At 44.2% G+C, this 14,382-nt stretch overlaps 1 protein-coding gene across 5 annotated transcripts in view; it reads left to right on the forward strand.

Annotated features, from left to right (window-relative positions):
• Positions 1-1,688: 1,688 nt before the first annotated feature.
• The window catches only part of tcea1 (transcription elongation factor A (SII), 1), a 40,255-nt gene continuing 27,561 nt past the window's right edge, over positions 1,689-14,382 (forward strand). The window contains exons 1-4 of one of the 5 annotated variants that reach the window (XM_065006022.1): positions 1,689-1,864; positions 6,903-6,965; positions 10,954-11,059; positions 11,162-11,270. In XM_065006022.1, the coding sequence (XP_064862094.1) occupies positions 1,790-1,864; positions 6,903-6,965; positions 10,954-11,059; positions 11,162-11,270 (353 nt within the window). In that variant the 5' untranslated portion in view covers positions 1,689-1,789. Of the gene's footprint in view, positions 1,865-6,902; positions 6,966-10,793; positions 10,824-10,953; positions 11,060-11,161; positions 11,271-14,382 lie in introns of those variants that run through there. The other 4 variants (XM_065006021.1, XM_065006024.1, XM_065006023.1 and 1 more) reach the window with 4 other exon arrangements.

Genomic DNA, 14,382 nt, shown 5'->3' on the forward strand with positions numbered 1-14,382 from the left:
CCCTGTAGCCATGTGCTGTAGCCATGTAGCCATGTGCTGTAGCCATGTTCTGTAGCCATATAGCCATGTGCTGTAGGCAGGTAGCCATGTTCGGTAGGCATGTAGCCATGTTCTGTAGCCATGTAGCTGTAGCCATATAGCAATGTTCTGTAGCCATGTGCTGTAGCCATATAGCCATGTGCTGTAGCCATGTAGCGTAGCCATGTGCTGTAGCCATGTAGCGTAGCCATGTGCTGTAGCCATGTAGCCATGTGCTGTAGCCATGTAGCCATGTTCTGTAGCCATGTAGCCATGTGCTGTAGCCATGTAGCCATGTTCTGTAGCCATGTGCTGTAGCCATATAGCCATGTGCTGTAGCCCTGTAGCCATGTGCTGTAGCCCTGTAGCCATGTGCTGTAACCATGTAGCCATGTGCTGTAGCCTTGTAGCCATGTGCTGTAACCATGTAGCCATGTGCTGTAGCCTGCCTGTTGGACATGATTATAACGACACAGGATGAGACCCAGATGCAGACACAGGAGGCAGATGGTTAGATTCTCTGATATTTATACCGGGTCAGAGTCAGATAGATACAGGATGGCAGGCAGCAAAGGTCTGAACCGGGAGGACTAGAAAATCACGAGTACGGAAAAACACGCTGGTAGGCTTAACGAGACACACTGGCAACAGACAAACAAAAAACACTGGTATAAATACACAGGGGATAATGGGGAAACGGGAGACACCTGGTGGTGGGTGAAACAGGTGAAGCAGATCAGGGTGTGACAGTACCCCCCCCTCTAAGGGCGCCACCTGGCATCCTACCCGGGCACATACCTGGTTGACCGGGGTGCCGGCTGCGAAAGTCAGTGATGAGGGCCGGGTCCATAATGTCCTTAGCGGGGACTTACCCTACGTTACTCATCTCATATGTATATACTGTACTCTATACCATCTACTGCATCTTGCCTATGCTGTTCTGTACCATCACTCATTCATATATTTTTATGTACATATTCTTCATCCCTTTACACTTGTGTGTATAAGGTAGTTGTTGTGGAATTGTTAGGTTAGATTACTTGTTGGTTATTACTGCATTGTCGGAACTAGAGGCACAAGCATTTCGCTACACTAGCATTAACATCTGCTAACCATGTGTATGTGACAAATAAAATTTGATTTGATGTTGACCTGTTTAAAGGTCTTACTCACGTCGGCTATCTGCTGTCTCAGCTACTGCCTGTCACCAAGGGAGTACCCCAAAGCTCGATCCAAGGCCCCACGCTCTTCTCAATTTACATCAACAACATAGCTCAGGCAGTAGGAAGCTCTCTCATCCATTTATATGCAGATGATACAGTCTTATACTCAGCTGGCCCCTCCCTGGATTTTGTGTTAAACGCTTTACCACAAAGCTTTCTTAGTGTCCAACAAGCTTTCTCTGCCCTTAAACTTGTTCTGAACACCTCACCTTATTTTGGGTTAAGACAAGTAACTATGAGTAAGGGCAAACATCATGATAAGCTTGCAAGTTGAGTTTGAATAAGACATCCGATTAACACTTTGCATTTATAACGGTTTGTTTTACAGTATGTACAAAGTAACCAAATAATTGATCGTCCATTTTTTTACCCATTCAAGCCGGTCGGCATACGCGTCATCATACTCCCACATCTGATTGGTCGAGTAGGCGGGCCTTCTGACTTTGTAGCTGTGGTAACTAGTGACCACCCGCCAAACGCCCGGTGCCCTTTGTCGACAGCGATTTCCTCTCTTTGCAATTTGAACGTTTTAGAGGAAATTATTCACAATGGGTAAAAAAGAAGAAGAGGAAATCATAAGAATTGCGAAGAAGATGGATAAAATGGCGCAGAAGAAAAGCGGGGTGAGGTGTTCCGGCATGAATGGATTGGCTCCCATTATCTTGTCTGGTGATAGCGTTAGCATGCTAACGCTAACTAGCAAATGGAGTTGAAAACGTAGACACACATCGCTAACTAGCTAGCAGTTGTCGTCCTATGGTGTTGAATGTCACATTTCGAAAAATATTGGTCCTACAGGCTCTTCGTAGTCGTTTAACATTAGTTAGTTCAGTGGTGCATGGTAGTCAAACGTTATTGTGCTGTTAGCTAGCTAGTTAACTAAGCCAGTAACTAGCGAACTAAACCAGTAACTAGCTAACTTAGCTAACAACAGTTAGCTAGTTATGTAGTTGCTAAGATAGCAGGTCATTGGTGCCGCGTTCACGTGCCAGTCGGAACTAAAGAAACGGAAATAAATAAATAACACCAAAAACAAACTTTCCAAATTGCACAAACATATACCGGAGTTGGATTGTACATAAAAAATGCAAATTAGGTAACGAAGCACACAGGTTTAAGAAAAATAAACACATAATAATGGAGAAAAAAAGACTACAAATAAAATACTTTAAAAAACGTCACAGAGGTCTTGTATACATACAATTATACACATGTCAGGTTGTATGATTCAAAGGCAGCAATGACTTTAAAAGGGAATGTTTGTGTTTAATAAGTCTTAATGATTGCAAAAAAATATAAATCTCTTTCAAAAATAAGGGGCTAGTCTTAAGAAAATCTGCATTTGTGTATAATTTTTTTGGCTAATACAATTAAATTATTGACCAAGAAATTGAAATCATTATCATCTTGGAATAAACCAAATTTGACATCCTTGAATGTGAAATTGGCAATATGACTCTCCTATATGACTCCTACAATCTAAACTAGATCTCCTCAATCTCTCCCAAATTATCATGGAACCTACCATGTACAAATCTGTAAACTCGGGCACCCTCATATCATCCTGACCAACCTGCCCCCTAAATACACCTCCGCTGTCTTCAATCAGGATCTCAGTGATCATTGCCTGTGTCTGTAATGGGTCTGCGGTCAAACACCCCTCATCACAGTCAAACGCTCCCTAAAACACTTCAGCGAGCAGGCCTTACTAATGGACCTGGCCTGAGTATCCTGGAAGGATATTGACCTCATTCCATGAGTAATGGATGCCTGGTTATTCTTTAAAAGTGCTTTCCTCACCATCTTAAATAAGCCCCACTCAAAAAATGTAGAACCAAGAGCAGATATTGCCCATGGTTCACTCCAGACCTGACTGCCCGTGACGAGCACAAAAACATCCTGTGGCGTAATGCATTATCATCGAATAGCCCCAGTGATATGCAACTTTTCAGGGAAGTTAGGAACCAATATACACAGGCAGCTATGAAAGCAAAGGCTAGCTTTTTTAAACAGAAATGTGCATCCTGTAGCACAAACTCCAAAAAGTTCTGGGACACTGTAAAGGCCATGGAGAATAAGAGCACCTCCTCCCAGCTTCCTACTGCTCTGAGGCTAGGTAACACTGTCACCACCGATAAATCCACGATAATTGAGAATTTCAATAAGCATTTTTCTACAGCTGGCCATGCTTTCCACCTGACTACCCCAACCCCGGTCAACAGCCCTGCATTCCCACAGCAACTTACCCAAACCTCCCCCATTTCTCCTTCACCCAAATCCGGATAGCTGATGTTGTGAAAAAGAGCTGCAAAATCGCGACCCCTACATATCAGCTGGGCTAGACAATCTGGTCCCTCTTTCTAAAATTATCCGCCACAATTGTTTCAACCCCTATTACTAGCCTGTTCAACCTCTCTTTTGTATCGTCTGAGAACCCCAGAGATTGGACAGCTGCCGTGGTCATTCCCCTCTTCAAAGGGGGAGACACTCTAGACCCAAACTGCTACAGACCTATATCTATCCTACCTTTCTAAGGTCTTTGAAAGCCAAGTTAACAAACAGATCACCGACCATTTCGAATCCCACCGTACCTTCTCCGCTATGCAACCTGGTTTCCGTGCTGGTCATGGGTGCACCTCTGCCATGCTGGTGGTCCTAAACGATATCATAACCACCAACGACAAAAAACAATACTGTGCAGCTGTATTCATCGACCTGGCCAAGGCTTTCAACTCTGTCAATCACCTCATTCTTATTGGCAGACTCAACAGCCTTGGTTTCTCAAATGACTGCCTCGCCTGGTTCACCAACTACTTCTCTTCTCAGTTCAGTGTGTCAAATCGGAGGGCCTTTTGTCCGGACCTCTGGCAGTATCTATGGGAGTGCCACAGGGTTTAATTCTCGGCCGACTCTTTTCTCTGTATACTTCAATGATGTAGCTCTTGCTGCTGGTGATCTCTGATCCACCTCTACCACCTCTACACAGACTACACCAGGGTAGCCTACACCAGGTGGTTAGAGCGTTGGACTAGTAAGCGGAAGGTTGCAAGTTCAAACCCCCGAGCTGACACGGTACAAATCTGTCGTTCTGTCCCTGAACAGGCAGTTAACCCACTGTTCCTAGGTCGTCATTGAAAACAATAATTTGTTCTGAACTGACTTGCCTGGTTAAATAAAGGTAAATAAATTAATTCTGGTCATCTCTGATCCACCTCTACACAGACAACACCATTCTGTATACATCTGGCCCTTCTTTGGACACTGTTAACTAACCTCCAGATGAGCTTCAATGCCATTACAACTCTCCTTCCATGGCCTCCAACTGCTCTTAGTAAAACTAAATGCATGCTCCTCAACCGATCACTGCCTGCACCTGCCCCCCCGACTAGCATCACTACTCTGGACGGTTCTGACTTAGAATATGTGGACGACTACAAATACCTCGGTGTCTGGCTAGAATTTAAACTCTCCTTCCAGACTCATATTAAGCATCTCCAATTTAAAATTAAATCTAGAATCGCCTTCCTATTTCGCAGCAAAGCCTCCTTCACTCACGCTGCCTAACATACCCTCGTAAAACTGACCATCCTACTGATCCTACAAAATAGCCTCCAACACTCTACTCAGCGAATTGTATGCAGTCTATCACAGTGCCATCCATTTTGTCACCAAAGCCCCATATACTACCCACCGCTGCGACCTGTATGCGCTCGTTGGCTGGCCCTCGCTTCATATTTGTCGCCAAACCCACTGGCTCCAGGTCATCTATAGATCTTTGCTAGGTAATATCTCAGCTCACTGGTCACCATAGCAGCACCCATAGCACGCATTTTTTGCTCCTTTGCACCCCAGTATCTCTACTTGCACATTCATCTTCTGCACATCTGTCACTCCAGTGTTTATTTCCTAAATTGTAATTATTTCACCACTATGGCCTATTTATTGCCTTACCTCCCTAATCTTACCTCATTTGCACACACTGTATATAGACTTTTATATTGTGTTATTGACTGTATGTTTGTTTATTCCATGTGTAAGTCTGTGTTGTTGTTTGTGTCGCACTGCTTTGCTTTATCTTGGCCAGGTCGCAGTTGTAAATGAGAACTTGTTCTCAACTGGCCTACCTGGTTAAGTAAAGGTGTTCTCAACTAGCCTACCTGGTTAAGTAAAGGTGTTCTCAACTGACCTACCTGGTTAAGTAAAGGTGTTCTCAACTGACCTACCTGGTTAAGTAAAGGTGTTCTCAACTGACCTACCTGGTTAAGTAAAGGTGTTCTCAACTGACCTACCTGGTTAAGTAAAGGTGTTCTCAACTGACCTACCTGGTTAAATAAAGGTGTTCTCAACTGACCTACCTGGTTAAGTAAAGGTGTTCTCAACTGACCTACCTGGTTAAGTAAAGGTGTTCTCAACTGACCTACCTGGTTAACCTGGTTAAGTAAAGGTGTTCTCAACTGACCTACCTGGTTAAGTAAAGGTGTTCTCAACTGACCTACCTGGTTAAGTAAAGGTGTTCTCAACTGGCCTACCTGGTTAAGTAAAGGTGTTCTCAACTGACCTACCTGGTTAAGTAAAGGTGTTCTCAACTGACCTACCTGGTTAAGTAAAGGTGTTCTCAACTGACCTACCTGGTTAAGTAAAGGTGTTCTCAACTGACCTACCTGGTTAAGTAAAGGTGTTCTCAACTGGCCTACCTGGTTAAGTAAAGGTGTTCTCAACTGACCTACCTGGTTAAATAAAGGTGAAATTAAAATAAATAAACATCTGAATATAATAACATCCCTTTCACCAACACTAGAAGGAGATACAGTACATTCGGAAAATATTCAAACCCCTTAACTTTTTCCAGTTTTTTACGTTATAGCCTTATTCTGAAATTGATCAAATTGTTTTGTTTTTCTCGTCAATACACACACAATACCCCATGATGACAACAAAAACAGTTGTTTAGACATTTTTGCAAATGTGTATAAAAAAAGAAAAAGTTTCTTTGGCTCCCGAGTGGCGCAGCGGTCTAAGCCACTGCATCTCAGTGCTAGAAGCGTCACTACAGGCCCTGGTTCGATTCCAGGCTGTATCACAACTGGCTGTGATTAGGAGTCCCATGGGGCGTCGGGCAATTGGCCCATAGTCGTCCGGGTTAGGGTTTGGCCGGGGTAGGCCGTCATTGTAAATACAAATTTGTTCTTAACTGACCTGCCTAGTAAACAAAAAAGGTTCTATTATTATATATATTTTTAAACCACCTTTGGCAGCAATTACAGCCTCGAGTCTTCTTGGCTATGATGCTACAAGCTTGGCACACCTGTATTTGGGGAATTTCTCCCATTCTACTCTGAATATCCTCTCAAGCTCTTGTCAGCTGTTTCTAAAAACCTGTTTTTGCTTTGTCATTATGGGGTGTTGTGTGTAGATTGATGAGGAAATGTTTTTATGTAATCCATTTTAGAATAAGGCTGGAACATAACAAATTGTGGAAAAGGTGAAGGGGTCTGAATACTTTCCGAATGCACTGTATCCTCAAACCTGATGCATCCTACCTTTTTACCTAACCGGCCTACCTCTAACTAACCCCCAGCATGATGTTGTTGCAGCACCAACCTATTCTAAACTAGAATATCTGTGCTCAAACTAACCCTCAGTTTGTTGTTGCTGTTGCAGGTAGGGGCACTGGACCTTCTGAAGGAACTGAGGGCTGTACCTATGACTCTAGAATTACTACAGGTACTGGAGGGAGCTGAGGGCTGTACCTATGAATCTAGAATTACTGCAGGTACTGCAGGGAACTGAGGGCTGTACCTATGAAGCTATAATTACTACAGGTACTGCAGGGAGCTGAGGGCTGTACCTATGAAGCTATAATTACTACAGGTACTGCAGGGAGCTGAGGGCTGTACCTATGACTATAATTACTACAGGTACTGCAGGGAGCTGAGGGCTGTACCTATGACTCTATAATTACTACAGGTACTGCAGGGAGCTGAGGGCTGTACCTATGAAGCTATAATTACTACAGGTACTGCAGGGAGCTGAGGGCTGTACCTATGAAGCTATAATTACTACAGGTACTGCAGGGAGCTGAGGGCTGTACCTATGAAGCTATAATTACTACAGGTACTGCAGGGAGCTGAGGGCTGTACCTATGACTCTAGAATTACTACAGGTACTGCAGGGAGCTGAGGGCTGTACCTATGAAGCTAGAATTACTACAGGTACTGCAGGGAGCTGAGGGCTGTACCTATGAAGCTATAATTACTACAGGTACTGGAGGGAGCTGAGGGCTGTACCTATGACTCTAGAATTACTACAGGTACTGGAGGGAGCTGAGGGCTGTACCTATGAAGCTATAATTACTACAGGTACTGCAGGGAGCTGAGGGCTGTACCTATGACTCTAGAATTACTGCAGGGAGCTGAGGGCTGTACCTATGACTCTATAATTACTACAGGTACTGCAGGGAGCTGAGGGCTGTACCTATGAAGCTATAATTACTACAGGTACTGCAGGGAGCTGAGGGCTGTACCTATGAAGCTATAATTACTACAGGTACTGCAGGGAGCTGAGGGCTGTACCTATGAAGCTAGAATTACTACAGGTACTGGAGGGAGCTGAGGGCTGTACCTATGAAGCTATAATTACTAAAGGTACTGCAGGGAGCTGAGGGCTGTACCTATGAAGCTATAATTACTACAGGTACTGGAGGGAGCTGAGGGCTGTACCTATGACTAGAATTACTACAGGTACTGCAGGGAGCTGAGGGCTGTACCTATGAAGCTATAATTACTACAGGTACTGCAGGGAGCCGAGGGCTGTACCTATGACTCTAGAATTACTACAGGTACTGCAGGGAACTGAGGGCTGTACCTATGAAGCTATAATTACTACAGGTACTGCAGGGAGCTGAGGGCTGTACCTATGAAGCTATAATTACTACAGGTACTGCAGGGAGCTGAGGGCTGTACCTATGACTATAATTACTACAGGTACTGCAGGGAGCTGAGGGCTGTACCTATGACTCTATAATTACTACAGGTACTGCAGGGAGCTGAGGGCTGTACCTATGAAGCTATAATTACTACAGGTACTGCAGGGAGCTGAGGGCTGTACCTATGAAGCTGCAGGGAGCTGAATTACTAGAATTACTAAAGGTACAGGGAGCTGAGGTAGCTACTACAGGTACTGCAGGGAGCTGAGGGCTGTACCTATGAAGCTAGAATTACTACAGGTACTGGAGGGAGCTGAGGGCTGTACCTATGAAGCTATAATTACTAAAGGTACTGCAGGGAGCTGAGGGCTGTACCTATGAAGCTATAATTACTACAGGTACTGGAGGGAGCTGAGGGCTGTACCTATGACTAGAATTACTACAGGTACTGCAGGGAGCTGAGGGCTGTACCTATGAAGCTATAATTACTACAGGTACTGCAGGGAGCCGAGGGCTGTACCTATGACTCTAGAATTACTACAGGTACTGCAGGGAACTGAGGGCTGTACCTATGAAGCTATAATTACTACAGGTACTGCAGGGAGCTGAGGGCTGTACCTATGACTCTAGAATTACTGCAGGGAGCTGAGGGCTGTACCTATGAAGCTATAATTACTACAGGTACTGCAGGGAGCTGAGGGCTGTACCTATGAAGCTATAATTACTACAGGTACTGCAGGGAGCTGAGGGCTGTACCTATGAAGCTAGAATTACTACAGGTACTGCAGGGAGCTGAGGGCTGTACCTATGAAGCTATAATTACTACAGGTACTGCAGGGAGCTGAGGGCTGTACCTATGAAGCTATAATTACTAAAGGTACTGGAGGGAGCTGAGGGCTGTACCTATGAAGCTATAATTACTACAGGTACTGGAGGGAGCTGAGGGCTGTACCTATGACTAGAATTACTACAGGTACTGCAGGGAGCTGAGGGCTGTACCTATGAAGCTGTAATTACTACAGGTACTGCAGGGAGCTGAGGGCTGTACCTATGAAGCTATAATTACTACAGGTACTGCAGGGAGCTGAGGGCTGTACCTATGACTCTAGAATTACTACAGGTACTGCAGGGAGCTGAGGGCTGCACCTATGACTAGAATTACTACAGGTACTGCAGGGAGCTGAGGGCTGTACCTATGACTAGAATTACTACAGGTACTGGAGGGAGCTGAGGGCTGTACCTATGACTCTAGAATTACTGCAGGGAGCTGAGGGCTGTACCTATGAAGCTAGAATTACTGCAGGTACTGCAGGGAGCTGAGGGCTGTACCTATGAAGCTATAATTACTGCAGGTACTGGAGGGAGCTGAGGGCTGTACCTATGAAGTTATAATTACTACAGGTACTGCCTATGAAGCTATAATTACTAAAGGTACTGGAGGGAGCTGAGGGCTGTACCTATGAAGCTATAATTACTAAAGGAGCTGAGGGCTGTACCTATGAAGTTATAATTACTACAGGTACTGCAGGGAGCTGAGGGCTGTACCTATGAAGCTATAATTACTACAGGTACTGCAGGGAGCTGAGGGCTGTACCTATGACTCTAGAATTACTACAGGTACTGCAGGGAACTGAGGGCTGTACCTATGAAGCTAGAATTACTACAGGTACTGCAGGGAGCTGAGGGCTGTACCTATGAAGCTATAATTACTACAGGTACTGGAGGGAGCTGAGGGCTGTACCTATGACTCTAGAATTACTGCAGGGAGCTGAGGGCTGTACCTATGAAGCTAGAATTACTACAGGTACTGCAGGGAGCTGAGGGCTGTACCTATGAAGCTATAATTACTACAGGTACTGGAGGGAGCTGAGGGCTGTACCTATGAAGCTATAATTACTAAAGGTACTGCAGGGAGCTGAGGGCTGTACCTATGAAGCTATAATTACTACAGGTACTGGAGGGAGCTGAGGGCTGTACCTATGAAGCTATAATTACTAAAGGTACTGCAGGGAGCTGAGGGCTGTACCTATGAAGCTAGAATTACTACAGGTACTGGAGGGAGCTGAGGGCTGTACCTATGACTCTAGAATTACTACAGGTACTGCAGGGAACTGAGGGCTGTACCTATGAAGCTATAATTACTACAGGTACTGCAGGGAGCTGAGGGCTGTACTTATGACTATAATTACTACAGGTACTGGAGGGAGCTGAGGGCTGTACCTATGACTAGAATTACTACAGGTACTGGAGGGAGCTGAGGGCTGTACCTATGACTCTAGAATTACTGCAGGGAGCTGAGGGCTGTACCTATGAAGCTATAATTACTACAGGTACTACAGGGAGCTGAGGGCTGTACCTATGAAGCTATAATTACTACAGGTACTGCAGGGAGCTGAGGGCTGTACCTATGACTCTAGAATTACTGCAGGGAACTGAGGGCTGTACCTATGAAGCTATAATTACTACAGGTACTGCAGGGAGCTGAGGGCTGTACCTATGACTCTAGAATTACTACAGGTACTGCAGGGAACTGAGGGCTGTACCTATGAAGCTATAATTACTACAGGTACTGCAGGGAGCTGAGGGCTGTACCTATGAAGCTATAATTACTACAGGTACTGCTGAGGGCTGTACCTATGACTCTAGAATTACTACAGGTACTGCAGGGAGCTGAGTGCTGTACCTTTCCCTTTGTGTTGGGGTTTAGAAGTGGTGAACTCTAATCTCTCTCCCTCTATACTGAACCCATGTCTCTCCTGCACCCTAACGTAAGTCTCTCCTCTCCAGTCCACCAGGATTGGGATGTCTGTGAACGCCATCAGGAAGCAGAGTACAGACGATGAGGTCACCTCTCTGGCCAAGGCCCTCATCAAGTCCTGGAAGAAACTCCTAGGTTAGTAGATCAGTACTAAATGAGTGAATGCACTGTGAAGTTACACCCCTCTGAATAAGCCCCAGGTGCAATGTCAGATCCTGTATTTTCATTGGACGGCAGATGAGCCAGGAGGTGGAGACAAGTCGTTGGAGGAGAAGAGGAAAGAGCCGTCAACACCCACCAGTCTGGTGTCTCCTTCCCAGGGCAGTCCTGAACCACGGGAGGAGAGGTACATAGTTACTACAACACTACAACTACACACTACTCTACTACTACACTACCTCTTCAGTACGGTGTCTCCCACCCAGGGGCAGTCCTGAACCATGGGAAGAGACGTAGCTAGTTACTACTACTACTACTTACTACTGCTACAACATACCTACTACTACTACTTTCTACTACTACTGCTACTGCTGCTGCTGCTGCTGTTACTACTACTACTAATACTACAACACACCTACTACTAATATTACACACTACTCTACTATTACACACTACTCTACTACTACGTCACCAGTATAGTGTCTTCCTCTCAGGGCAGCCCTGAATCACAGGAAGAGACGTAGCTAGTTACTACTACTTCTACTATAGTACTACACCACTATACAACTACTCCAAACACTACTACTACTGTACTACTAGTACTACTGCTAATCCTACACATTACACAGGCCTGGTATTTATAGCATATTTTGAAAATGCCTTTGATAAAGTAAGACTAGATTTGATTCATAAATACCTGGATTTTTTTTCTTCAATTTTGTTGTTTTCTTATAAAATGGGTAAAAGTAATGTATAGCAACCCCAGGTGTAAAATAGTAAATAACGGCTACATCTCAGAGTTTTGAATTGTCAAGAGGAGTTAAACAAGGGTGTCTGCTGTCAACATATCTATTCGCTATGGCCATTGAAATGCTAGCAATTAAAATCACATCAAATAACACTAGAGGATTAGAAATCCAAGGCTTAAAAACAAAGGTGTCCATGTATGCCGATGACTCAAGTTTTATATTAAGTCCACAAGCTAGATCCCTGCAATGTCTCCTTGAAGATCCCTGCAATGTCTCCTTGAAGATCCCTGCAATGTCTCATTGAAGATCCCTGCAATGTCTCCTTGAAGATCCCTGCAATGTCTCCTTGAAGATCTCTGCAATGTCTCATTGAAGATCCCTGCAATGTCTCCTTGAAGATCCCTGCAATGTCTCCTTGAAGATCCCTGCAATGTCTCCTTGAAGATCCCTGCAATGTCTCCTTGAAGATCCCTGCAATGTCTCCTTGAAGATCCCTGCAATGTCTCCTTGAAGATCCCTGCAATGTCTCCTTGAAGTTCTAGATAGGTTTTAGTCCAGAGAGTACAGAAAACCTAATTATGATAAGTGTACAATATTACGTATTGGATCTTTAAAAAAATGCTACTTTTACATTACCCTGCAGTTTACCTATAAAATAGGCTGACGGAGGAAGTACACATACTTAGTATTCATATCGTAAAATATATAAATGAGCTCTCCACAACGAATTTCAATAGAAAATTTGTTTTAAAAAAATAGACCAGTTCCTGCAACCATGGAGAGATAAATACCTGTCTATTCATGGAAAAATTACACTGATTAACTCCTTAGTCATATCTCAGTTTACTCACTTATGGCACTGCCTACTCCTGATTCATTTTTCAAATCATATGAGCAAAAAATATTTATCTTCGTCTGGGATGCTAAAACCAGACAATATAAAGCGTACCTATCTATATAATGAATATGAATTGGGTTGGTTGAGATTATTAAATATAAAAGCACTAAATCAAATCAAATGTATTTATATAGCCCTTCGTACATCAGCTGATATCTCAAAGTGCTGTACAGAAACCCAGCCTAAAACCCCAAACAGCAAGCAATGCAGGTGTAGAAGCCTCTCTAAAAGCTTCACTCATTCAATTGTTTTACTTGAACCCTAAATGGTTCTCCAGTAGATCACTAAGAAAAGCTCATCAATTGTTTAAAAATGGCCTTTGTGTAGATTGCCATGTCTCATTTTGATTAATTGAGAATGAAACCTTTTTCAAGATATCTATTTTTTTAAACAAGCATTTAGCAGAGCTGGCTACAATTTCAATTTCATCCCCCTGAAAAGATAGACCAAATATTACAACAAATATTATGGTTGAACTCAAATGTGCTGTGCATTACCACAATAGCATAAATAGTAAAGTATACCAGTTTAATTTGAGGACCAGGATTTTGACAACTGTGCCATACAGATTGTAAAATAGTTCGGAAGAAGTTTTTGATGTACTGATTCCGTGGTGCAGGTTGTATGTGAGATGATATATAAAATGACTCAAGACTTTGTGCTTTTCAGCTAACATTATTGTTTGGAATTCTTGCCACCAACAAAATGTTGAATATTTGGGGCATAAAATCATCGCAGCTCTGCAGATTTTGTTGTGAGGATACAGAATCAATAGACCATTTGTTCTGGTATTGCCTTCAGGTATCCTGTTTCTGGTCTCAGGTTCAGGAATGGCTGAAAAAAGCCTTCACTAATACTCTTTTGTAAAAGTATTTAACTTCTATTCACACACTGTGGTTACTATTAAATTATATGTTAAATATATATGGTGTGTAGAAATCCGCCCAGGGTGGCCAGCAGAGATAGATGGGATGGGGGTTGGAGACTAGTGGGCGTGGAGCAGCAGCACAACCAGGTGGACTGGGGACAGCCAGAAGTCATCGGGCCAGGTAGTCCTGAGGCATGAACCTAGGGCTCAGGTCCTTCATTTACATTTACATTTAAGTCATTTAGCAGACGCTCTTATCCAGAGCGACTTACAAATTGGTGCATTCACCTTATGACATCCAGTGGAGCAGCCACTTTACAATAGTGCATCTAAATCTTTTAAGGGGGGTGAGAAGGATTACTTTATCCTATCCTAGGTATTCCTTAAAGAGGTGGGGTTTCAGGTGTCTCCGGAAGGTGGTGATTGACTCCGCTGTCCTGGCGTCGTGAGGGAGTTTGTTCCACCATTGGGGGGCCAGAGCAGCGAACAGTTTTGACTGGGCTGAGTGGGAACTGTACTTCCTCAGTGGTAGGGAGGCGAGCAGGCCAGAGGTGGATGAACGCAGTGCCCTTGCTTGGGTGTAGGGCCTGATCAGCCTGGAGGTACTGAGGTGCCGTTCCCCTCACAGCTCCGTAGGCAAGCACCATGGTCTTGTAGCGGATGCGAGCTTCAACTGGAAGCCAGTGGAGAGAGCGGAGGAGCGGGGTGACGTGAGAGAACTTGGGAAGGTTGAACACCAGACGGGCTGCGGCGTTCTGGATGAGTTGTAGGGGTTTAATTGCAC

The sequence above is a fragment of the Oncorhynchus nerka genome, linkage group LG20, assembly GCF_034236695.1.
Source record: "Oncorhynchus nerka isolate Pitt River linkage group LG20, Oner_Uvic_2.0, whole genome shotgun sequence".
Taxonomy (NCBI): domain Eukaryota; kingdom Metazoa; phylum Chordata; class Actinopteri; order Salmoniformes; family Salmonidae; genus Oncorhynchus; species Oncorhynchus nerka.